General features: G+C 43.5%; 1 protein-coding gene across 3 annotated transcripts in view; it reads left to right on the forward strand.

Moving 5' to 3' along the window:
• The window catches only part of LOC147703539 (serine protease 27-like), a 495,151-nt gene that overhangs the window by 409,278 nt on the left and 58,212 nt on the right, over window positions 1-27,661 (forward strand). For all 3 annotated transcript variants that reach the window (XM_086928926.1, XM_086928927.1, XM_086928928.1), the window contains exon 7: window positions 27-189. In XM_086928926.1, the coding sequence (XP_086785052.1) occupies window positions 27-189 (163 nt within the window). The remainder of the gene's footprint in view (window positions 1-26; window positions 190-27,661) is intronic.

Here is a 27,661-nt window from a genome sequence, read left to right on the forward strand (position 1 = left end):
TATCAAATCTCTCTTTCTCTCTAAAGAGTGTGGGAAACCAATCAGTGGAACTCATACAGATAACGTAGAAGCGGTCCAGACTGGAGAATGGCCCTGGCAGGTCAACATCCTGGCAAATGGCATCCATATGTGCGGAGGGACCCTAATCTCTGAAAAATGGGTGGTTTCCGCAGCCCAGTGTTTCCTATAGTAAGTCTGAGGGTTAATCTTTTTGATTTTGTAAATTGTGAATGTATTCTAGTTTTAGCCACTCTTTCATGAGTAGTATGTGTATTTAACACCTGCAGTGAAGTTTTTGGCCAAATTGCGCTTAGGTATTTAGAGGATTAGGTGGTATTTGCCACTTAGCTTTTCCCATCGTAGGACCTCCTTTTGTCATATCTAAGTTCCACTTCTATCTTCCCTCTCGTAGGGTGTGTAAAAAAATGAAGGTGCAGTGAATAAAAGTGTAATAAAAATAATTTAGAGCTTACATTTTTTTTCTTCAAAAAGATTGAGTACACATTAAGAAAAAATGAAAAGTTCACAATACTAAAAAGTAATGTATCACATTTTAAGATGCAATTATAGAAGAGAACAGGAGGGACTTTAAGAAGCAAGGTGTTGTGTGTTAAAAGAGAAGTAAGTACACAGCACCACAGCGAGTGCAGCGTCTTTAAAAAAAAACTTTAGAAGAGGTGAGAAGACTGAAAAATGAGAAAAAAGTGAAGTAAGAACATAGAGCAGAAATGTTGGTTTGAATTAAAAAAATGGCAAGTTAAAGTGGGGTCCCTCTTTTAAGGGTTATAAAAACTGGGTAAAGTATCGAGGTATTTATGCAGGAGTATAAAAGGGAAAGGAAAAGGGCAGAAGCATGCAACGGGGAAAAAGCAATACCCATGAATAAAGCACATTTGATTAACAAGCATTTGAACTGCATTAGGTCTCGCATTTATACAAGTTTAAGCTATTGGCATTGTAAATAACAATACCTTTTATTTATGCTTAATAAACAACTGGACGGACTTTTGCCATTGGCCGCTTTAATTGCCCCGAGACCACGTTTGGCGCTTCCTGACCCCGATAGAGGCAGGAGACATAATTTAACCTACTCCTTTGGAATTTTGTCGTAGACCTTACGATTGGACGTCACCTTTGGGCGTTCTCAGTCCCTTATTTTAGAGATACGGAGAGTCTGAAGTGGAACTTATTTCCTCCCAGTCCCCTGTGGGATAGGTTCCCCCTACATTCCCGCTGGAATTTCCGTGTGCAAAAGTACCCATGTCCTGATAAAGCCTTAAAGACATCTGGCTGAAACGCGACCGCGACTGCGTCAACACCTTGTTCTTAAGGAGTCCCCTCAAACTTGTAACCTACTTCAAGCTATTTTTCTTTTGTGCCCTATACAATAATTGTACAGAGAAGTGATAGCTCTGGCGCACTTTATTGGGACTTCCTTCCTTTGGGATGTGTATCACTCGGAGTTAGGAGTGAATACTACGTTAAGTTTTGTACATTGTCTTAGGGTACGTGTACATATAGATAGATTACAGTAATTGTAATGTACAGTTTCTATATGTGATTTGTATATATTGTGTACTGTAGTGTTTTTGTATATATATATATGTTTTCATATGTATTTGTTCCTATGCACAGCTCTTTTTGATGACTTGTATATATGCTTATATGGATTTTTGAATGGGATTCTACTTGAACACGTATATCAACAGGATAATTAATTATTTCTTGTTTGAAATTAAACACTTGATTGATCCCTCAGTACCTTTTTCTCTACTTTTTCATCCTTGGATGTACCTTGACAAGGTATGGGAGGGTGATTTGGGCAGAATCCCTATCTAGTTTTGCAGTCTTTTTTTAAAAAACAAAAAAAAGGCATTGTTATTTGCAATGTCAATAGCTCGAACTCACGTAAATGTGAGACCTATTGCATTGCAAATGCTTGTTAAAAGCAGCTGCCTTCATTTGTCTGCACTGCTGATGCCCACTGTCATCCTTAATAATGTGACAGCTGTCTCGAGACAGGGGAGAGGGCGGGGGCAGCTTTCATTTTACGATTGGATGCCTCCTGATTTTTGGTGTTGCATCAATGGTTTGCGGTCACAAACCACTTATGAATTCCATTCTGAACTGCAAAAGAGAGGAGGACACCTGTACACACTCCCTTTATACTCCCTTTACACCCCCTTTCATATTCAATTCAGTATGACTCATAAAGTGCATACTGCGAGTCAGAAGCACTTTCCAACTCGTAGTGTCACGTTTCTGCAGTGCAACACACTGTTTTGTCATCACAAAGCCTTTGATTTTGCAAAAAGGTTTTGGAACCACATATAATTTCAAACATATGGCCCTTAGATTGTCAACTAAATCTTTTAGTATTCGTGTTCAAATTAAAATGTGTGTACCCCAAACATCCCTTGATTTCTCCAAACACCTTTTTTTGTGTTCAAATATCTTTATTGTTTTGAGTAAGAGAAATTAAAGGCTCATAAAAAACACTGCAATACAGCATAGCACAATGCAATATATAATAAGTCACAGTAAAAGTTATAAAGATAAGGACACATTCCTGTCAAAAATGAATAGACAGTGCCAACCAAGAGTATAAAAAGTTCATTATTGAAGTAAAATAAGTAAAAAAATGATTCACAAAATAATACATATCTAAGTAAGAAGAATAGATAAGGACGTCAGATAAACCATGACAAGAACTTACAGTAATCATATTGCTTGGTAAGTAAGATTGCACAAAAAAGAGAGAGCAGGGAGAAGAAAGAAGAGACAGAAAAAAAGAAATAGGAGAAGAAAAGGAGGAAAAGAAGAGAAAAAAGGGAAATAAGAGGGGAAATCTGCTTCAGCATAGGGAACACCTTAAATAGTAGAATCAAAGGGATACTGAGCTACCAACCCCTGAGATGCTAGGTTCATATAATCATCCAGTGACCTCCAGACCTTGCTAGAGATGGACAGAGTACAATGTTTCTCTTCAACAAAAGTATGTGCCCCATGAAGGTATGAAATCCAAGCCCACCAAGTGTGATACAATAAAAGGTGAAACGACTTCCATTCAGTTAGTATGACTTTAACAGCAATGGATATAAGTAAGTCCAATAATTGTAAGCCCGTATCATTAAGAGGTATATTCATAGATGTAGCCCATGGACCCCATAGAATCATAGGCAAGGAAAGTTCTAATGAAACATTAAAGATTAATGATAAGTGTTTCTGTATTAAACCCCAAAAGCGTTGCAACAAAGAGCACTCAAAAAACATATGTTGATGATTGCCAGGAACCTCATTACAATTCCAGCAAAGATCACTATCGCTAAGATTTCATTTATGTAAATGAGATGGGGTCCAGTGGAGGCTATTAAGTGTAAAAAATGTAGATTGAATAAGGGAAGGAGCAATCTTGTCGCGCAAAGATCACTTCCCAATCAATTGCCAAGTCTCCTTGGAGATGTGTTTAAAAATATCTTTGTCAAAGTGATGAGAACATTTATCCTGTGTGATTGTAGACTGCAAAGGAGAGGAACTTATTTATTTTAGAGGCAGTATGACCTGAATGAGACCATATAGAAAGTAACGAGACAGTAACCAAATCTGAGAATAGAGGAACCTTAGAAAGGGCAACATTTAATTTGAGAAAATAATAAAAATCCATATTGTTAAGATTCTAGTCGCTTGCCAACGTGGAGAAGGGACATTTGTAATTTGCATTTGTATAGCGCGTTATCACCAGCGTTCTAATCGCTGAGAGAGAGGAACCTGCTCTGGATTACTGGTAGGGAGGCAGTACTTTGCTGTGTGCCCCAGGCTTCCTTAAAGAGAATGGTTTTGAGTTGTTTCCTGAAAGGAAGCAAGGAGTGTTCCCTTCGGAGGTTGTCAGGGAGTTTGTTCCAGATCTGTAGGATGATGGTAGAGAAAGCTCTGCCTCCAAGGGATACCAAACGAGAGCGGGCCAGGCTAACATCCTAGCTTCCGAGGATCGGAGTGCTCTGGTTGGGGCAGCATAGTTGGTTAAGCCCTTTTTGATGTATTTTGGTGCCTTGCTGTAAACGGCTTTATGAGCAATGCAGAGGCCCTTGAATTTTATTCTTTGCCTGATAGGGAGCCAGTGAAGCTGGTGCAGGAGGGGGGAGTCATGAATGTGACGCCGAACCTTGAACACTAAATGGGCCGCGTTGTTCATGATGATCTGGAGTCTAGACAATTGGTAGTCTGGGAGTCCAAGGTAGAGCAAGTTTCCGTAGTCCAGTCTCGATATAATCAGTGCAACTACCACTCTTTTAAGGGTTTCGACAGTGGGGAGAATGGCCAGTTTCTGCAACTGCCTTAAAATGCTTGAGCAAACCGCTACTATTGTAGATACCTGTAAGGCCATAGTTAGTTTATTATCGATATTGCTGCCCAGGCTTTTAACTGCCGGGGCAGGCTCGGGGTATTTGCTCAACTCTGGTGGCCAGAAAAGGCTATTACAAGGGTTGGTGTTGGTGGTGACTGCCAGTACCTCAGTCTTATCTGGATTGATTTTGAGGCTGTTGGCCGACATCCAGTTAATTGTGAGTTTAAGGATGTTCTGCACTCTGTAGTCGGCGGATGTGGAGTTGTCGATCTGGATGACGATTTGGGTATCATCTGCGTAGTTGTATACTTGGCACTCCAGCTGGTTGAGTGCAGCTATCAGGGTTTGGAGATATGCATTGAACATGAGGGGAGACAATGCCGATCCCTGTGGGACTCCACATAGAAGAGTACCCGGCTTAGACACCACATCACCCAGCTGCACTCTCTGACAGCGGTCTTTCAGAAAGGATGTAAGCCATGTCATGGCTATGCCCTGCACCCCAAAGTTAGACAGCCGCAACAGGAGCAGCTCGTGGTTTACGGTGTCGAACGCCGCGGACAAGTCTCAAAGGATCAGGGCGCGGGGATCCTTGGAGTCGACCCGTAATCTCAGTCCATCTAGTACTGCTAGCATCACTAGTTCTGTACTGTGGTGCGCCCGAAAGCCTGCCTGATTAAATTGTAGGAGGTGGTTAGTCTCTAGATGGTGTGAGAGTGAGGCGAGTACGTGCTGTTCAAGTACCTTGGAAAGGAATGGGAGCTGGGATATTGGCCTAAAATTCTTCAGGTTTTTAATATCGGCCCAAGTTTTTTCAAGAGAGGGATCACACGCGCCTCCTTGAAGTCTCTCGCGACCACTCCCGTTTAATCTATTCGTGAGGGCGCTATATTGTGCATCGGTGTCCCCAGCTGGGTGGTCTGCCGGACGAGATTTTCTGTGGGTAGAGAAGAGGTCGGCCGCGCTAATTTTATTCCAGCTTCTGATTGTTTTTCAGCTGGGGGGTGGTGAGAGTCCCAGCTTGGGGGTTGGATGGTGCCATAGATGATTAGGTGATCGGACCAAGGGCATGATCTGATAGCTGGGGGGCCGATGAGGGGCAGTGAGGATCACACTAGGTCCAGTGTATGACCTTTTGCATGGGTTGGACCGGTGATGTATTGACACAGTCCCAAGGTGGTCAGAGCCTCATCTAATTGGTTGGCTGGGCTCTCTTTGGGGAACCTTTCCAATGGAAGATGAAATCTCCCAGTATAAGGAGGCTTTGGCAGCATGTGCATAGGTCATGTACCAGTTCCGTCAACCCCTTGATGAATTTGGGTGGTGTTTTTAGGGGAAGGTACACGACCAGGATGGTGACACATGCTGAGGAAGAGTGGAATTTAGCCCCTAGTGCATCCGCCCCTTCAATGCTTTCAGTGAGGAAGGTCTCAGCCTTCAGTGAGTTTTTGTGCAGGGTGGCCACCCCTCCTCCTTGTTTGCTGCCTGGCCTGTTGTGATAGAGGGCCGCGTAGTTGGGGGGAATGGATGCTACAAGGTCAGGGGTAGATGAGTCCTCGAGCCAGGTCTCTGTGATACCTAGCATATCGATTGTTTCGTCTTGCAGTAGTGTAAATACCTCCAGGTGGTGTTTTTGTAGTGAGCGGGTGTTTAGTGAAGCAAAAGTGAGGGTCGGGGGTTTTCGTGGGCCAGCGGCTCTCAGCGGCTTACCAGTGGCCCTCTGGATAGAAGGGCTCAGTAGCCCTTCGGATTTAAGACGGGACGCTACCCTATTATCCAGTGTGATTGATGGGCTTTTCAGAAGGTGAAGATCTGCCCAGGAGTATGTTAAGCCTCTGGCAGGGGTTCTGGCCCCTGGGCCCGGAAGGGCGCAGACGGGCTTGCCTTTGGCGCGCGGCCGGCTCACCCGCTGCTCACTTGTTCCAACTTGAAAGAAATAGGCAGAGTCAACACCCACCTGCCAATCAGCCCTGCTCTGCAGCGGCTGTCAATTCCCAGCACTAGACCGGTAACCGACCGGAAGTGCTTCTACCAGGAAGCGTCGTGAAGTGGGGGGTTAAGATATGGCAGAACACCATGAAATGTTACTTTTTAAAACTAGTACATCAGTTAAAAAAAATAATCCAAACACTGTGCAAACAAGCAAATTAGCAGCGATTCAATTTTTAAAAGGCAGCGAGCATGGCAGCATTTGAGTCAGCCCACCACACCTGAGCAGGGCTCTCTGATCTGTGCGCCAGTCTATTAGCCCACGAAGAAATCATAGTAGGCTCAATATCAATAATAACTTAAGGATTGTACCATAAGGAGGACCACCTCGATTTATGAATAGGAGAAGAGAGTTTCTTATCAATACCTTTTAATATGTTAATCGTATCTAGAATAATACTATGGGAATGATCAGGCGCAAGCTTAGAAGCAGTGAAAAAAGACAGTGTAGCGAGAGGATTACATAAATCCCGTTCAATAAAAATCCACGGGGAGTATGCTGAAAATCTGGAAGGAACCAAAGGGCACCTTGAGAGGCTTAAAAGGTAGTTTGATATAAATTCCAATCTGGAAGCTTGCACCTGCCCAAGACATAAGGTTTTCTAAGGTGCTTATAAGCAATTCTAGCACATTTATAATTCCACAATAATTTTGAAGTGAGTGAGTCAATCTCATGAAAAAAAGATGAGGAACGCATAATAGGAATCATCGAGGATAAAAAATTAATAATCATAGTGATCATCATCTTAAGAGTCACCCACTGTGAAATATATTTAGGCGACCAAGAAGACAAAAGATCTTTATTTTAGTTATGATGTGGGATTTATTACAAGAAATAGTCTCAGAGGGGTCTTTACGGAACCAAATTCCCAAGTATTTAATTCGAGTCGATTGCCACTTCAATCCGGAATCACCCATATGAGCAGGAAAGCACAACGAATTAAGTGGGAACATTTCGGTCTTTTCTTTGTTCAGAGTATAGCCGGAAACCAGCGAGAACTCTCTAACGGCATTAGAAATAACAGGAATTGCAGAAGCAATGTCTTCTGAAAATATAAGAACATCATATGCATAAGCAGCAGTTTAAAGCATATGTGAACCAAATTGAAAGCCTTTGATGCCTTTGTTCAAGTTTAATAAACGAAGGATTGAATCTATAGATAATAAAAAAAGAAGGGGTGAAAGAGGGCACCCTTGTATAGTCCGCTGACGAAGATTAAAAAAGGATGATGTAGCCCCATTTACTCCGATGTTAGCTTTAGGCTATGCATAAAGAGACATAACCATATTGATAAAAGTGTCGCCAAGGTTGAGTGATTGAAGTACTGCTTGTAAAAAAGTCCAAGAAACTTTATCAAAAGCCTATCTGGCATTAAGGCCAATCGCCACAGATGCTAACAGACAATTTTGCTCTCGCTAAGATATGACAAAAGGTTTGGATATTATCTCTAGCAAGTGTCCCTTTAACAAAACCAGTTTGGGACTCACAAATAAGATTAGAGATGTGACCCTCTAGGCGTCTAGCTAAAATCTTGGTAAAGATTTTTGCCTCCATTTTTAATAATGAGATTGGACGAGAGTTTTTAGGATCGGAATGATCTTTACCTTCTTTAGGAATCACAACAATTGTAGCCTCAGCGGCCGTACCAGATACCTTACCGGCAAAAACAAAGTGATCAAAAATCCCTTTAAGATATTTAATTATTGAGGAGGAAAATGTTTTATATAAAATAATCGGAAACCATCAGGCCCGGAGCCTTCCCAGAATGAGTAGCCTTGATAGCCCGAATTATCTCATCATTGTCAATCGGTTTCCCCAAGTCAATCATATCAGAATGCAAAATAGAAGTGGTAGGGATCGAGTTCAGAAACTTCTGACAAACAGAAATACTGCATTGATCCTTAGGGGTGTATCATTTGTCATAGAAATCACAAAAAACTTCAAGAATTTCTTGAGTATGAAATTTACAAGAACGATTTTTATTAGTAATGTAAGGAATCTGAGAAGCCTTATTATTAGTATTTTGATATTCTAGGGTGGCAGCAAAAAGCTTACCAGCTCTATTTCTGAAAAACAACTGACAAGATTTTTGAGCATGTACACCAATGTGAGCTCCTTTAGTGACTATAGAGTTTACAGAGTATTTCAGATTTTTGATATCTTGCAGTAGAGACTCATCGTTAGAATTTCTGTAAAGCACTTCCTTGCATTTAATCAGTATTCCTTCTTGACATTTTTTTTATAATATGGCCTCGAATAGTACATTTAAACGCATTCCATAAAACTATTGGGGAATTCACTGAGGACTGATTATCATTGAAAAAGTTATGAATTTCCTCATTAAGCTCTTGAACTTAAACATTATCCTCCGGAATCTCTGTATTAAGACTCCAAGTACGAGGACACCCTGTATCTGTGATATTAAGGACATTTAGTGAGACTGCTGCATGGTCAGAGATGACTATTGGATGAAACATGACTTTTGTGGATGCTTTAAAAGAGCAGCATTAACTAGTAGATAATCGATACAAGAAAAGCTAGAATGTGGAGAGGAGAAAATGTAAAATCACTACCCGTAGGGTTATGCAGCCTCCACGCATGAACCAACTGATGAGAAGAACACATGTTGAGCAATTGTTTATGTGACCTAGGAGGGCGAAATTTAAAGGCAGAATGTCTGTCGAAAATAGGGTCTAAGGGCAATTTAAAATCACCACCCACAGTAGTTCTAGCATGTTGAGGAATGTCAGAGAGCTTTTTAATAATGGAACTCCAAAATAGTTGGTCATCAATACTAGGGGTGTAAATATTCATGATATAAAGATCATCTAAACTGTTGGATAAGCGAGAAAGCAGCCATCTACCATTTATATCATATTCAGCAGTAACAATAGAAAGCCAAGAGTGTTTGGAAATCAGAGTCACAACCACATTCTCTTTACCGGATGCTTCAGAACAAGCAACATCAAGACCCACTCCTTTAGAAACAACAAAGCTTCCTTAGAGGCTATCTTGGTCTCTTGAAGTAGAACAATGTATCCAGATAAACCTTTGCAATGATCCAGGATTTTGCCCCTTTTAACAGGGTGATTTAGCCCACATACGTTAAGGGAGACTACAGTTAGACCAGGCATAGAGAAGATATAAGAAAGACTAGAGAGTGAAAAAAAAGAACTCCCCAGAAAGAGAGAGCATTAAAAAAGAAAAACCTCACCAGGGGATGTCTGTAATGGACAATAAGCATGGGGAAAAAACGTGGAGAAACAACCACAGAGGCCAACCGCTACAATGCAAACCGCTCAAAGATAAATAATACATTAAGAGGCAGAACCAATATATAAATACTAATGTCTACAATACTCTCCAAAAATTCATCAACAGGTATACAAATAAATGCAAAATACATAACAGAGCAGACCAGGTCTTGGGATGGTGTCTAACCATGGGAGTAACTGTGAACCAGGTAGGCGCATGTGTAAACAGATACTGCTGAAATACATAGGCTATAAACCAAACCCATCAGACCAGCCATTTGCTGGAGTTCACGTCATGTGGGGGTTGTAGCTGAACAGTCAAAACCCTTTCCGACTTAGTCGTGCCGGTATAGGGATGAATGTCAGTTCTATAGCTATGGAGTTCATCTTAAAGTAATCTGGATACAGTGCTGTGCTACCGTAATTGTGAGAATTAATGAGAATTAAAATTGACTACTCAGACTTCGACATAAGTGCCAATCAAAGTCTATGTGACAAAGATTAAAAAATGCCAAAGTGGAAAAAACTGTCCACTGGCGCTGTTTGGCGGTCGACATGTTTCAGCCCATTAGGGAATTACCCTGGCTTTCTTCAGGACCTTGGATATAAATAATGACTACTGCACCTACAAACAATGTGTACAGTGAAAACAAATAAATGCTCCAAAAAGTACATGTAGCATAGATAGAGAATAATCAACAATATATCATATTAAGTAGGAAGGAGTGACAATAGTATTTAATAAATAACAATTAAAGCAATAAAAATAGCAGTATTAGATAATGTAATAACAGCCTATGGCATAATAAATACTAATAAGTAACACAAATAGCCAGTTGAGATAGAGGATGTCCAATATACTTATTAAAATTGAAAAATCACTAATATTTGAAACCCTACAAAGTGGTCTGAATACAAGCGTAAAACAGTGGTGTCATATAACTATCATATTTAAGGCACCAGAATAACTGATTCATAGTAATTTAAGAAACATCCTAAGGCATACTAAATACAGAAAAGTAGCATAAAAAACAGTAAAGTGAGATGATATAAGAAGTTATATGAAGTATAATAAATCACAGGTTATTCATATATCAAAACTACAGAGATGATAGTATTAAAAAACAGTACCAAGGTATAAGAAAGATTAATACAAAAGAATATCCTATTATAGCAAAACTATAATTCATGAATTAAATATATCAATAATGCCAGCAAGAAAAAAGAAAAAAAAGAAATAGATAAATCCATATACGTAAAGTTACACAACCAAAGCATAAACAAACATACGTACAACAAAAATGACCAAAGACAAAAGAGAGTAAAGAGCACACAAAAGAACTGGACATCTGCATGAAATCAAGGAAAAAAGGGAGGAAAAATAACCCAAACAGACATAAAAGAGAATAAGCTTACATGGAGTAAAAATAGAGGAAAAAGACGAACAGAGAAAGAGAAAGAGTGAGCAAATTATATAAGATATACATCATGCGGCATAAAAGTAATGAAGAAAAAACACGGGCAGACCATGTCACTAGAATATATGCTAAAAGGCAAAAACGTACGAAAGAAGAGGCCAGGAATTAGCAAACAGACACAAATTTGGAATAGATCAGAGATAGGAACAAGTGATAAAGAAAGAAAAAAATAAGAAGAAAGAAAATAGAGGCACAATACTAACAACTGATGCTTTAGCAATGAAAATAAAAAACTAAATAAACATAGCACCAAAAGTAAGCTAACATATAAGTAGTGATCATCTAAGAAGGCATCTGTAAAAATATAAAAATATAGAATCCCATAAGTCCTATAAGGGAGAAAACAGTTAATAGAAAATTTTCAAAAAAGAGCAACCAACGCTTGTGACAAGGCACATAAAGTTTAGGCAACCCTAACAGCATTTAAGAACATCAGGGATGAGAGGTGCCAGGAAGGGAGTCAGAGTCCATCTGCGACTCGCAATGATCATGCTAAAAAGTTAAAAGTTCTGCGGCTCATAGAAAATCTGTGGCTGACCTCTAAATGTTATTCTGAAACGTGAGGGACCTGCAAAGGAAAAATGAATATTCATATCCATAAGCCTTCTGCATAGATTTAAAAAGTCCTTGAGATGGATGACAGTGTCGCTAGCAAAGTCCTGTGATATTGAAATGCTGTGCCCTTCCCATTGTAACGTTTTAATCTTCCTCATTTGGGCCAGGATTTGATCAGTATGCTGATGACGCAGAGGCTTAAAGATCAGTGGTCTTGGATACAAAAGCGTTTTGGGCTTAAATGTGGGCACTCTATGAGCACACTCAATTTCAAAGTCTTTTTGAAATGAAATGTTCAATACAGAAGGAATCCAAGTAAGCAAAAAATCTAGGAACTGAAGGAGCAGATTTCTCACAGTCCTCCAGCAAACCAAAAATGCGAAGGTTACTTCTGCGATTTCTGTCTTCTTGTTCAGTCGGGTCTCTTCTCAAGGAGTCCAAGGAGCGTTTTTATAATTTGAACATGTTTAGACTGCTAATTTGTGAAATCTTCAAAAGAACTTATTCTTTTTTCTGTATTGGAGACACGTAATGAAAGGTTCTTAAGATCATTTTGAATTGCCGCCACCTCCACCTGAAGCATATCAGTGTTTGTTTTAGTGCTTTGTGTGATGCCATGGACTGAATTGGGTTTAAGTAAAATAGCATCAAATGTTGAGGCAGAGTCAGGATTGCCTTTCGTCAAAATATCCGGGGTAGGAGAATTCTGTTTAGAGCTCTTCAGATTCCCTTTGAGTCTCTGTCTTTGCGGGTAACACCCATGTCTTCCGCCATTGGAATGGTGCACAAAAAGCTATGCAGAATGATATTAAGAACGTGGATTTTGTAGTTGAACGGAGCAAAGTTATTGTTGAGGTACTGAATAACACTACAACCAGTAGAGTACCTCAAAGGAGAGCTAACCCTGAGGCAGGCTTCTATGTGTCAGCTTTGTTGCATCCTGAGAGAAGCTAATATATGGTCACCGACAAATGCGTCACAAGAAGAAAAAAAAAGGCACCACTAGAAAAAATAGGCAACCACTGACAACAGGAACATATACTGCACACTGGCTACAGATAAGGATGCTGTAGAGATTCTGTCTACCCGGCCAGAGACAAAGTATTCATTAGAGGTTTTCAAAAGAGTAAATTAAATGCTGGACATTGGGTGAATCACCTCATCTAAAGTAAACCCAACAGAGTATTAGACTGCAAATAAAGTTCAAGAGTTTCCAATAAAAAGTCTGTCAGCTGCCGCCATTGTGCAGCAGAACAAATTCATCAGCAGAATGACTTCCCAGCATATTATTATTATTATTATTATTATTATGCAATTTGTATCGCGCAAACTAAACCCGAAGGTGTCAAGGCGCCTATCAAAAAAGATCAAAATTGCAAAGCACCACTACAGGTATGCGCGTACAAAAAAGTGGGTCCTTTAGGGCAGATCTAAAAGCTTGTAGAGTGGGGAGAGACCTTACTTCAAGAGGGAGAGCATTCCACCATTTAGGGGCCAGATTGGAAAAAGCTTTACCCCCCCATCTGGTCTTCTGGATACGAGGAACAGAAAGAAGAAGTCTGTTTGAGGAACGAAGGTTCCTGCCAGGATTATAATGGGACAAAATAGATCCAATGCCAGTAGGGCTGGTTTTAGCTAAAGCCTTATAGACCATGCACATGGTCTTAAAAAGGATACGGTCCACAACAGGAAGCCAATGAAGCTGCTTCCGGGCAGAGGTGGCAGAGGCACGTCGGGGTAGATCGAGGACAAATCTGGCTGCTACGTTCTGGACCACCTGCAAGCGCTGTAGCTGACTTTTATTCAGTCCAGCATACAGCGCATTGCAATAGTCCAGACGAGAGCCCAGGAGGGCAACGGCAAGTTGCTTTCTTGCCTGCAAAGAAAGATAGTGCCTGATTTTCCTTAGTATATGGATGATACCCCAACAGGTCGATACAGTCCTGTTGACCTGTTGGCACATGCTAAGGATAGGATCGATCATAACCCCCAGGTTTTTGGCTTAGGAGGTAGGATCAGGGCAGGCACCCAGTGAGTCCGGCCACCACTCAGCTGACCAGATCTCTTCCTTTCCTCCAAACACCATCACCTCAGTCTTCTCCCCGTTCAGTTTCAATGAATTGTGAATCATCCATTGGCCGACTGCCTCCATGCAAGATCTAAAGTTGGCGGCAGTCGACGTAACTAACTGGGAGAGAGAGACGAGGATCTGGGTGTCATCCGCATAGGAGACTACCTTCATCCCAAAAGATCTAATAAGTCTGGCAAGGGGGGTCACATAAATGTTAAAAAGGGTAGGACTAAGCGCTGACCCTTGAGGGACCCCACATTGCACAGACAGGGATGGAGATAGAAACTGACCCAGCATCACCCTTTGCTCTCTATGATCAAGAAAAGAGTAAAGGAGCCCCTGGGCCGCCCCCCGAACCCCAATCTCCTTCAGTCAAGATGTTAATACCGAGGGAGAAAGGGTATCGAAGGCAGCCGTGAGGTCTAAAAGGATCAGGAGGGAGGTCTGTCCCCCATCTACCCGCGTGCGGATGTTATCAAGCACTATGGTGAGGGCAGACTCGGTGCTATGTTCCCTCCTGAATCCATGCTGGGAAAGATCCAGACAACCCGAACTCTCCACGAAGGCAGCAAGATGTTTATTTAAATGGGCTTCTAACATCTTCGCGGGAGCCGGGAGCAGTGAGATGGGGCGAAATTTTTTTAATACCCCAGGGTCAAGAGAGGGCTTCTTGAGCAGTGGTTTTACCACAGCATTTTTCAACTGCTGGAGAAAAATGCCCTCCTTCATCGCCCTATTCATGATGTCAACCAAAGGGGGAAGGAGGGATTCTCTACTAAGTATGGGCGGAAAATCCATTCCGCTCGCGGATTTTGCGGATTTTCGGTAAATTCGCAATCCGCGAGATTCGCGAATTTCCCCGCAAAATCCGCAAATCCGCGAGCAGCAGATTTTATGGCTTGCTCGCACTGTTCGCGTGAGTTCGCGGCTTCCCAGTTCAACTTCGCGCCCCGCGAATAAGCGCTAAATTGCAGAAATACGATCTTAGCAAAACTGAAACTACTTACCAGGTTCAAAAGTTCAAGCTCATCATTAGTAGCCATTTCCTCTAGTGCTTCCTGAGGGGCCCCTCCAGAGTTCAGTTGCCTACTTGCAACTATTATGTGACCCTGCTCTGACCCTCAGAATAGTTACACATATGCCACAAAGGTCCTGAATTGCAGCTAAGGGAGACAAGCAGGAGCCAGGCTGGAAGTTCAAATCCAGTGACACATTAATCAGCCCCTAATTCATTATTGTCAGTTGGGGCAGGGCAGGTGTTGTAACTAATTTTTGCAACAATGAAAGCACTTAGCAAGTGCAAAAGATCACTAATCAGGAAGCACTAAGGAAGCAGGTGCCAGCTAAAAAAATATTCTGTGACACATTAATCAGCCCCAAATTAATTCAGGTCACTTGAGGCAGGGAAGGTGTGCTTTGCCACAATAATGTACACTGGACAACCAGAGGGTGCTGTGATGAAACAGAGGGTGGCATGGGTGAGCCAGAGGGTGGCATGTGGTGACAGAGGGTGGCAGTGATGAAGAAGAGTGTCCCAAACAGGCTGGACACGTAGAAACAACAAGTTCGCAAAACTTGCGACCCGACAGGTAAGTTCGCGTTTGCGAAATTGTACAAAAACCCTCGCGACCTGGCAGAAACCCGCGCAACACACAAAAAAAAATCCGCAAATTCGCGAGAATTAGCGGATTTTGCGGATTGCGAGTTCGCAAATCCGCAAAATTCGCGAACGCGAGATTCGCAAAATTCGCCCATGCTTATTCTCTACACTGCTTGAGGATCTTTAATGGGCAGACATCTAGCGGAGAACCAGATTTAGTTTTGTTAAGAAGAATCTCAAGATCCTGGCAAGAGAGAGGGGGAAAGGTTTCCAGACCCACGAGCCGAGGTAGTTCTGCAAAATTAGAGTCCAAGACAGCGGGCACCGGAGGCTCAGCGGTAGAGGATCTTTGCGACTCCAAGGCAATGTAGATGTCCGAAATTTTGGACTGAAAGAAGGAGGCTATCTTGTTGCAGAGCTCCTGAGATGCAACAACAGGGTCTGGGATCTGGAGAGAAGTAAGAGATTCAACAATCCTGAAGAGCTCTCTAGGAGATGAAAGTGAGGATGTGAGGGCCGTAAAGTATTCTTGTTTGGTCTTAATCACTTCCAGCTTGTATCTTTTTAGCAGGATCTTATGGGCTTCTCTATCCTTTTGGTCCCAGCTAGAATGCCATAGGCGCTCCTGTCTCCTTACTTCTTGTCTAAGGAGCCTTAGTTGTTCTGAGAACCAGGGAGCTGAAGGTCTTTTCCTGGCTGAATAACAGGACCTAGCAGGAGCCAGTTCATCCAGGGCCTCCGAGATGGTCTTTTCGTATTGTGAAACCGCTGAAGGAACATCCATCTCCTGAGTAGTGGACAGACTAGATGTCCACGGATAGAAAGAGTCTTCCCTGATGTTTTTGAAATTCCTTCGTACTTCCATTGTACTCGGGACCCTCCTAATAGTGTCCTGGATCGGATAGGTCAGATTAAAGGGAACGGCCAAATGATCCGACCATGAAAGATGGAGGGGGTCGGTTACTGTCAGCCTCTGATCGTTAGAAAAAATCCCATTGAGCGTGTGCCCCGCTCGGTGGGTGGGTCCTTTCACCAATTGGGTGAGTCCACAGGCTGACATAACTTCCAGCAGGGAGATAGTGTCATGGGCCTCCAGCAGCTCTAAGTGAAAATTGAAATCACCTAGAATAGTGAGATTTTGGCGGCCAAAATAAGGTTCCAAAACCTGAAACAATTTCAGCCCAATATCTGCTCTGCGGCCGGGGGGACGATAAAGCAAAATCCCATTGAACGCAGGATTAGAAGAGTCGGACAGGGAGAAGTATAGTACTTGGAACACATCCTTGGGGTCAGAGACAGGTATAGTGTGGCATTGAAACCTGTCTTTATACAGGATAGCCAGCCCACCACCAACTCGGCCCATTCTGTCCTGCCGTGCTAAGCAGTAGCCCTCAGGGACCGCTTCAACAAGATCTGGACCTGAAGAGTCTTTAGCCAATGTTTCAGTAATAAAGACCCAGGAGGGTTTCCTTTCTAATATGAGCTCTTTAAAAACCATATTGTTTTTAATGAGTGAGTGAGCGTTAATAAGAAGACAATTTTCACTCGACACACTAAGTCCCAGCGGAGGGCAGGGCTCCAGGGGAGAGGGGGGGGAGGGTAGGTTGGGACCCCCCGAGTCTACCTGAAAGCAACCACACCCCAAGGGTAGTAGGAAGTCTTCAGGGGTGCACCTATGGAAACAAGGTGCTAGTGGAGGTTTGAGCCGTAATACATCCTGTAAGGAGTATTTCAATGAGTGAAAGCCTACCTTATCCTGACCCGCAGTCCAGCCATCCAGCCCGTCCTCAGCGCGGACGGGCGCAGACGGGCTGAACTCTGGCGTGACTCCGGCGTGGCTGCGGCGAACACGCTGCGCGCACACGCTGCGCGTCATTATGACCGGTTTAAGTAGAGCTCCAGCCAGTCCTCCTGACTGCTAGAGCGCGGGAGAGTCCAGCGTTTCCCTACACCCACCCAAGATGGCGCTCACCAAATCCTGGGGAGCCTATTATGGTGCAAGAATGCGAGCGGGGGTTTAAAAGCAGGGGATAACAGTAAAAAAAGAAAGTAAATTAAAATGACAAAAACGGGATGAGCATAAGCAGCGCATAGCATTCCAAGGTGTAAAAGACCAATAAAATAATACCTCATTTATCAGGAAAAAAAGCACACAGGAGCCAAAAATGTCTTACTAGTAACATTTCTTGCTCAGTATATGTATCAGTACAGTTCCTCTTCCCGTCGCCATCTTAGCTCAAGTCCGAGGGGAAGATTCTTAATGGAGAAGGCACCGATTAAGAGGACCAAAATGCATAAAAGAGGACTTAGATGGCTCCAAAAATGTTCCGCTGCTTAAAGCTGCTACGAGATGAAGAAAAAAAACCCGTACAGCATATTCATGAGCGCCCGCAATGAAGGTCCGATGGAGCTCAAAGATGCGCAGCCATCTTGGTCGCAAGGCAAACCACGCCCCTTCTCCAAATACCTTTTTAAGAGAATATTGGCACGTTTTGACTTGGTTACATTTCTAACAGATGCATCTTGTCGACAAGAAATGTACGAAGGGTGATGTGATCGAGAGAGGTGCCGGGCACATACACACACACATACATACAATTTTTTAGGTGGCCCCACTAGTTTTATCTGTGGCCCAAAGTATACGTCACAAAAATAACCTATAGAGACGCCACAGAAGGGTCCTGATAAAACCCTGCAACCCCACTTCACCCCCACAACATCTGCCCCAATAATCCGTCTCACTCTGCGCAGACTTGTATGATGGCTTGGAAGTAAAGAGATGGAAGATGCGTGCATAGGAGAGCATCTATCTCGCCCATTCCAGGTGATTGTTTACAACTGTCTTTACCACCCCTTGGATCCTCAAACGCAGATTATAGCTGATCCGTGAATGCAGCGGTACGGTCATTTGCAATGATATTTTAATTTTTAATAACGACAGCATAATGCCATAATTACCAGGTGAAGCCGGAAACAAAAGAAAGAGCAGCTGAGCTGCAAATTACAGCCCCAATGCTGCAGTGATTACCAGCTGCGTCTCATCTCAGCACAAAGGCTATCGCATCTGCTTTCTCAATGTCCATTCGAGTGACAGAAGCAGTCTGTGCCATTATGCTGTCGGTTCAACACTGGCGCTTCTTGACAACAACTCTGGCCTTTCTGCTCTGCAGAAGGGCCATTCTGAGAACAAAGCTTGGCAGGTTGTCTTCCCACAAGTCTTGTCATCCACATAACCACTTCAGAAGGACTTCCTTTGGCTGTCCTCACCCGCGGGTCTGTGGCTGGTAATGTTTTGAATCTCAAAGCCTGTGTAATGCCTTTTTGTAGCAATGACATTTTGTACAACGCACAAATCATCAGACAGAACTGAAAAGACGTGAGCAAGCATAACAAACAAACACGGGGGTAAGCACTTTAGTGCAAGCTTAAACAAGCATTTGCAATCCGTAGTACACTCACATGGCGATCCTCCAGCTGCTGCGTGTGGGGTGAACATAGAGCAAGAAGCGCTAATGTCTGGCCTGCCTGTGGCAGTACCTGCGCACTGAGAAGGCACCGACAGAGGAGTGCAGGGGAGAGATGGGCGAGGGAGCACAGACAGCTTGAGGCGGAAAGCATTGCAAAAGGTTCACGAGACTCAAAAAACAACAAAGTAGTGCTTACATTGAAAGGTACCACCCTGCAGTGTAAGTTTACTTTAGTTGGTCGATGCTGCTTCTGGACTATATGGAAGTTACGTATCAGATCAACAGCCAACAGAAAACAAGATAAGAACATCAATGCCACAGTTAAACGAATCACAATCGGTATGACTATTTGCACGGAGTTTCACCCAACATATACATTACTTTATGTCTCGCTGAGACAGCGCATGCAGTGCATGTGCTGCCAAGGCAACACCTAAAAAGGGCTGCGAGGGGCATAGGAAGAAACAGATTTGTTTATTATTTTACAGGATCATTTTGACACTGCCAATATAATCAATGTTTTACCTCAACTTCTTTGGTTCTGTTTTTTTGCCAGCGACTTTGATGGTAGGGAACTGTCTACTTACAATAGTATAATAGGTCATGGTACAGAACTGTGCAGCTTCGTTGAACAAAATGGCAGAGGCTCCAAGTTGATTTATGGTGAAGCCTTAGTGAGAGACACCCCAACCACATCCAGGGAAGCAGCTTCTTCTCTTAAACATAAATCATTCACTCAAGTGAAGAAAGGATAAAGAAGAAACCAAGAACAAAAGCTAGGGGGAGGTATGCACATACTAACGGAAGATACCATACATCTCCTTCTTTACAGAACCAAAAAATGAATTTTACAAGATTAGGAGGAAATCAGCTCAAAGAAGCAAATCACATTTTTAACACAGTTTGAGTTTGAGTTTGAGTTTTAAAATACTTGTAAAGCGCTCATACACCTGCGGTTTCTTGGCGCTACAACTAACAAGATCCAGGGCTAAAAAGGCGGGGGAGACTATGGGGATTTAATTAAAAGACTTTGTGAACAGATGGGCCTTGAGTTGTTTCCGAAATTGCGGATACAGGGTGATGGTCCGCAAATCCAGAGGAAGGGAGTTCCAGAGTATCGGGGCGAGGGTAGAGAATTTCGAGCCACCCCACTTCTTTGTCCGGTAGCGTGGGATGGTGAGGAGGGATTGAGAGGACGAGCGGAGTTCCCTGGTGGGTACGTAGGGAATGATCTCTGAAGAGATAAATGCTGGAGCCAGGTCCAGGCGGGCCAAAAAGGTGATGGATGCAAGCTTGAATTGAATCCGGGCTCGCACCGGGAGCCAGTGTAGGGATTTCAGGAGGGGGGAGGAACGGTGGAATTTGGGAAGATTAAAGACCAGGCGGGCCGCCTGGTTTTGTATCTGCTGCAAACGCCGTAGGCTGTAAGCAGGGATGCCTGCATACAGGGCGTTGCCATAATCCAGGCGGGACACCACCATGGCCAGGGTGATAAGTTTGAGAGCTGAGAAAGTGAAGAAACGGGACACCCTACGTATAGTACGTAGTGAAAGGAAAGAAGAAGAAACCACAGCGCTAACCTGGGAGTGAAGGGTGAGTTGAGAGTTGAGTTTTATGCCGAGGGTTTTGACGGAGGTAGAGGGTTCAGGAGAGGGACCAAGAGAGGGAGGCCAGAAGAGAGAAGACCAGGGACTGGATGAACCACCCGTCAGCACCAGTTCGGTCTTATCTGGGTTGAGTTTAAGGTGATTGTGATTCATCCAGTCCCGGATGTGGAGCATGACAGATTGAAAAGTGAGGTGTGGTAAAATCTAATTACCCATGCTTAATTTAACCAGTAAAGTCAATACGAATAACTCAGATAAATAAGAGGCAAAATCCGTGATATTGAGGTTTACTCAAAAGGGTTTTATTCCTTAAAAAGGAATTGGGTATTTGGCTCGAGCCAAGGTGGCATACCATTCCGTCACCACATAGGTTCGGGAAGGGACTGACAGACAACATTTTATTGACAGTTATTCATATATATAGTCAATGCATTACAGTAAGACATATGCAGAAGGCGTAACAGCTGAAAAGAGAGATAAAATGCTCATACGTAACAGGAAAAGGCGTTGCAATAGGCGTGTACTAGAAACGTCATTTATCATGAGGTCACAAGTAGGTGGATCCATAAGAGAATCCTACAGTGTCAGCAGAATTTCATGGCAGAGATGCGCGCGCAGCAGTATGACGTGTGACTGACGTGTAACTGGAGGGTGAAGGGGACTTGACATTTAGCTCTGTAAATGTAGACATAAGTCTGGGATGTCAGACCAACCTAATCCCAAATCGTATTTGATATCTTATGTTTAAGGAACTGTAGTATCTGGAAGGGAAAGGTCTCTCGGACGGAGGCTATTCTATACTGGTTGTGAGTGCGTGTATAAGCGTCTTGTGTCTACGTGTCTGCATGAGAGGTGAGGGGGCATGGGCCTACCATGGCAACGGAGTCTATGAATTACTTGCACGGAGACAGAAAGGCCGGACCCATTGCTCCTGCAGCTGGGAGGATGTTTACTTGAACGACGAGACAGGAATGTATTTTCGAGGAGTGGAACAGATAATTCGAAGGTTGAATACAGTCTTGGCAGGCAGTAGGCTGAGCTAAGCGCCGTGAGCCGCGCAAGAAGTAAGGCAGGGGTCACTGGTACAGAGGCGGCCTGGGCTGAGGCCCTCAGAGTCAGAAGGCAGGAAAAAGAGGCTCGATGGCAGAATCAGGGCCTACTTCGCCAGAGCTGAAAAACGTGTAAAGTATATCACAAAAAAGACGTTGGCATAGCATATTTAGAAACTGAATATTCAATCCGTTCATGGCGGATCTGGAAGAGGACATGTTAAAGATGGACGCAAATGTATTTGCGTCTTCATAGCTGGCACAGGAGGGAAATTACATGCACTTCAAGCTAGTACATGGAGACGGTGGGGTACGCGTTAGGGAACATTACTTGACCAAAAATTCATATTTCCTCATTCCCTCCTTGTTCCCTACGGACCCTTCATGATACATCGATCCTCATGAATCGATCAATCTGTTCACGTAACATTATTTGCTCTTCTTTCTTCCTTTCGCGTTTTGAATGGGAATTTGAATGCGGAATGCATGATGTGGCGCACAGGCCACAAATCGCCGGCCCACATTGTAGACACAGGCAGCAACTGAATACTATGAGAAGGGCAATGCCTAGGAAGGATAGGATCTTCCATCCCCAAGCGGTCAACGTTGTCCAAAACCAACCGGACCAAGTCCAGGTGCCTGGATTCTGGTGTATCAGACTTGCAATTTTATGAAGACGTGTGATAGCTTTATATACAGTTGGCGCGTTTTCTGGAATGAAAACACAGCAACTTGACCCAATGACCTTACAAGCTCCACCCCTATCTGCCAAGATGACGTCAATAACGAGACGATTCTGAAGAACAACAACCCGCATGGCGGACTGCTCCTCCGTTAGGTTACCTAGAGCTGAAGTAGTTTCATTCACTACTGCTTCGAGAGTTCTGGTTAATCTGCGTATCAGTTTACTATTAAAAACAGCACCTAGATAGGGGAAGAAACCTTTATTAAAGTCTGTATATTGCTCCCATGCCGTTTCAGTGTAATCGACAAGCGGGAGATCTCTTCGGAGTCGATGGTTCACTAGATTAGTATTTCTATGATAATCAGGAGGGGCTAGGAAGACAGGTGGCAAAAGGAATGCAATGTAACAGGTACCATCCCAATCTAGAGGTAAGCGTATGTATGCGGTATGGCCGCAAACAAAATAGGAATGACGTGAAGCTCTGAAGGAAGATTTGCCTTGGTCACTGAATTCGATCACAGTAGTGCATTTGCTATGACCTAAATGTACTGAACCATTTTTCCGGACACATAATTCGCCTGTGACTGGTAATACTGACATAGCTGGTAAGACTGGTGCAGCTTCAGATTCAATTGTTAGGATCATGAAATTAATGGTGTAATTACCTAATCCATACACTTCATTTTCTAAATCAGTTCCTGTCCCAACGGGAAGTCCCTCCTTGTCAGGGTAGCAGGCTTTAAGCAAGACTAAGTTCAGGTTTCCCCAAACCCAGCTTCCTTCATATACAGCAGTATCAGGATCTAGGGCATTAATCAATTTAAACCACGCGCCACATGAACCATTGTGAGTGAACGGGTACGGAAAGAGGGGCAGAACTCCCTTGTATTTCTGGTAGGGAGGGAGTCGGCCACATATCCAACAATTGGTAGCGTTATTAGTCTGATGGGAGTGATGTAACATACTAATGAAAGTGTTGTTGCGCAGCGCAAGTCTGTAGGATAGTTCGTGAGGGGGTAATTCACTAAAGGAATGTTCAGCAGTGACGTTATAAGCAGATTGTGCATGCTTGAATATAGGGTAGTAGATGTGCAATACAATACTAGCAGCAATAATCAGAAGGCTTAGGAAAAACATAATCAGTAACGTCACTATACAATGACTACGAAGTGATTTACAATATGCACGCTTCTTTTGTTGTCTTTGTCTATCTCTCTCTCTATCTCGATCTAGGGGATACATGTCAGAAACTAATTTAACCGATTCACCTAGGGGAGGACTTAAACAATTAAACTGTCTGACTTGCTAGATCGTAATTTTAGTCAATATTCTTCAGAGGCGGTTTTTTCAACCAAAGGGAGTTTCGAATCAGTTTGTGTAGGAGGGCAGGGCTTAGAGTCCAAGTCCGAAGGAAGTCCGTAAAATTTCTTAACGTGGCTGGAATGCATCCACCCTTTCCTGCCCTCTACCTTGATAGCTGTCCTCGTTGTTAGAAGAACCAATTTCGGGGTTTGCCAGCAGGGCTCCAACGGACTTCTCCGATCGAAATTGCGCACGAAGACAAAATCCCCCGGGACCACTTCGTGGGGTTTCACCTCGGTGTTGTCGGGAAAGGCTGCAGCTACCTGTGAACGACAAGATTGTAGTGCAGACATCAAGGAGGCAAGGTAATCTGTCAGCATAATACAGTCAACATCTGTAATTTTACGTGGAATAGGCGTCCCCCACATATTCGGTGGCCTACCAAAGACCACTTCATACGGGGATAGCCCAGTTCGAGAATGGGCCACCATCCTCATATAGAAGAGGGCAACCGGCAGGGCAACTATCCAGTCAACACCCTTCTCTCTACAGATCTTGGAAAGTCGGATTTTTAGAGTCTGATTATGGCGCTCCACGAGGCCTGCTGCCTCGGGATGCCGGACACAGTGGAACTTCCACTGATAGCCTAACAGGAGTGTAATGTGTTTCACAAGCTCGGATGAGAATGGCTGACCGTTATCTGAGTACACGATACGGGGCAAACCATACCGTGGGAAGAATTCACGAACCAGCTGCTTGGCAGTGGTCGGAGCAGTATAATCTGGGACTGGGTATGCTTCTGTCCATCGGGAAAGAGCGCATACGACTACGAGGACATATTTGAATCCTCGACAACGTTCCATCTGGATATAATCCATCTGGAGGACTTCAAAAGGGTGTTCGGGAGGCTGAAATCCACCTTTCTCTACGGGGATGCCTTTACCTGGATTAAACTGACCACAAATCATGCAAGTACGCACTTTCTGCTTGGCTGCTGCTCGTAAGTTATTATTGAACCATATGTGTTGAATACTGTCTAGCATTGCTTTCTCTCCTAGGTGTGCAGGACTATGTATCGTGTTAATGATAACCTGAACCATAGAGTCGGGGAGAAACCATGTAGATTTTCCCTTCGTCATCCATCCCTGGTCTGTTTGGATCCCTCCTAATTCAGTCCATTTCTTAATTTCGTCTGGCGTGGCATGTGTTTGTATGTCAATTACATCACGTGCGGGATCCCTGACTGTCATGCAGTGTGTCGGTACTACTGTTTGTGTCTGGTCAGTTACATGGGTACGGTTTTGAGCAGTTTGCTTTGCTGTTCGGTCTGCCAGGTCGTTACCCTGGGAGATGGTATCGATAACTTTTGTATGTGCCTTACATTTCATGATAGAGATTTCAGTGGGTAGATGTATTGCATCTAACAGAGCTTGAATGAGGGGACCATGTTGGATGTTGGCACCGTGAGAGGTTAAGTAACCTCTCTCTCGCCAGAGGACTCCAAAGTCGTGTACGACTCCGAATGCATAACGTGAATCAGTATATATATTGACTTTCCTATTCTTGGCTTGAATACATGCTTGTGTCAGAGCGATGAGCTCTGCTGCTTGAGCTGACAAGGTGTTGATACAATTGGTTTCAATAACATCGGTGTCTGTCGTGACTGCGTAGGCTGCCACTAATTCACCTGTCTTTGTTCTCATACATGAACCGTCCACATAAAGTGTCAGGTCTGGATCTGATAATGGAACATCTGTCAAGTCTTGTCTGGGTTTTGTTGTAATAGTAATGACTTCAATACAATCATGTGCCAATGGATCTACTCCATTGAGTGGCAATAACGTAGCAGGATTCAATGTGCTGCAGCGTCTGATTTCTATGTGTGGTTGAAACAATGTCAGTTCGTAACCTGTCAATCTTGCTATGGTCAGGTGTTGAGTCTGTGTTCGATTTAAAAGGACTTCCACGGAATGTGGAACCTGTACTGTCAATGGATGTCCTAACACGATGGAATCACTCTGTCTGATTGCTAAAGCTGTTGCTGCAACTGATTTCAAACACGCCGGGAGGGCCTGGGCTACTGGGTCTAATGTGCTAGAAAAGTAAGCACACGGTTTGTGTGAACCTGCTTGTTCCTGTGTGAGGACTGACAAGGCAGTACCTTCACGTTCTGTGACAAAAAGTGTGAAAGGTTTACTGTAACATGGTGTTGCTAAAACAGGTGCTTGACATAAGGCTTTTTTCAAGTCTTCAAAAGCTTGTGTATGTTCCTGAGTCCAAGGGAGGACAGTCGAAGTTGCTGCCTCCTGTGTTGTCAACTGAATGAGTGGTTTTGCTAGGAATGCATATTGGGGAATCCATTGTCTGCAGTATGAAGTGAGGCCTATGAAAGCCCGCACCTCCTTTTGTGTTCTGGGTGGTGACATGTTTACAATTAACTGAATGCGATCAGGAGTGAGCTGTCTCCCCACTTTGGACAGCAAGTGACCCAGGTACACAACTTGCTGAACACAGAATTGCAGCTTCGAAGGGGACACCTTGTGCCCCTTGTCCGCCAAGAAGTTCAAAACAGTCAGTGAGGCATGTTCACAATCGGGTTCGCTTCGAGCGGTGATCAGCAGATCATCGACATATTGAAGCAGGGCAGTGTTAACTGGCATGTGGATACTGTCGAGTTGTTTTTTCAATGCTTGACTATAAATGCTGGGGCTTTCTGTGAATCCTTGAGGTGCGCGTGCAAATTTGAAAGATCGTCCATTTAAACTGAATCCGAACAAGTATTGGCTTTCCGGATCGATCGGGACACTGAAGAAGGCGTTCTTGAGGTCAATTACAGTGAAGAACGTCGCTTCTGGATCAATAGCTGTCAGTAATGAAGAGATATCTGGGACCACAGGATACTGTGGTACAATGCATTTATTCAATTCGCGCAGATCAATAACTAATCGATAAACAGGTGGTGCATTTGGGTCAGTACGTTTAAGAACTGGGATAATAGGAGAATTACATACATTGGAGTCAGTTTCCACAACCACTCCTTGTGTAATGAGCTCGTCAATGATTCTCAGTAAAGCCACTACAGCATCTGGGGGTAACTTGTATTGTCGAATACGTGGTAATATCACTCCTGCTTTTAGTGTGACTCGATATGGTGTAATGTGCATACAACCTACATCAGTGGGGCCTTGCGCCCACAAATGTGCAGGGACATCCTGTAACCTGCGATCCATGTCTCTCAATACATAATGGCCTTTGAAATCTCTCAAAAACAATCGCACTCCTTCCGGAGAACAGCATATAATAGCACCTAGAGCTTTCAATGTCTTTATGCCTAACAAGTTTTCTGGGCATGATTTCGTAAGCAATAAATCTGTGGTTCGTGTCAAAGGACCAACCGCAAGAGGAAGAGGTTGTGATACCTCATTAATAATGGGTTTTCCTGAAAATCCAAGGGACACGTTCTGTGAGCCTGAGAGGGGTGCCCCTGGTACTTCATTGTGACTTATCGTGGTTCTGCTTGCCCCTGTATCAATGAGGAACTTTCTGTCTTTTCCCAATACTTGACTGTGTACATAAGGACCCCTTTGATCTACAGGATCCTCAATAAGAGGCAAGCGGAACTCCCTCTCCAGGCTGTTTCATGTGTATCGTTGATAATCGGGGTAATCGTTTTGTGCATACTGGTACATCTGCTGTGTCGTGTTTTGTGTTGCGGTGATAGGCTGTTGTTGTGGTATCGCCACGGTCTGTGATGAAGCTGGCATAGGCGGAATGTGTTGTATATTCTGGGGTACTTGTTGTGGAACCTGATCTTGTCTGGGTGGACGCGGTCTCTCCTTGGTTTTACCAGTGGCGATATTATGTTTCAGAACTGCACAATCGTTTATGTAATGACCTGGCTGTTTACAATAGTTACATGTTCCCTTAACAGGAGCCGTTGAATTGCTGGGTTGGGTCGCACCCTTTTCGTGACCGTCAGCTGGAACTGACTGAGCGACTAACATTTTCATTTTGGTATCTTTCATACGTCTTTGTTCGTGTTCTTGTTCTTCTCTAAGTCTATTCTGATGGTACTGTAACATTTGTAACATTTGTGAAGGAGTATTAGCTTGCCAAGTGCTTTCTACTTTCAGTACTCTGTTCTTAACCTGGGGCAGGGAATTCTCGACTAATTTTGTTACAAAAAGATGTGGATATGACTCGCTACTTGCTTTCAGACCGCTATTAATACCAAAACATTTCTCAAATCGGGTGTAGA

The sequence above is a fragment of the Lissotriton vulgaris genome, chromosome 7, assembly GCF_964263255.1.
Source record: "Lissotriton vulgaris chromosome 7, aLisVul1.2, whole genome shotgun sequence".
Lineage (NCBI taxonomy): Eukaryota > Metazoa > Chordata > Amphibia > Caudata > Salamandridae > Lissotriton > Lissotriton vulgaris.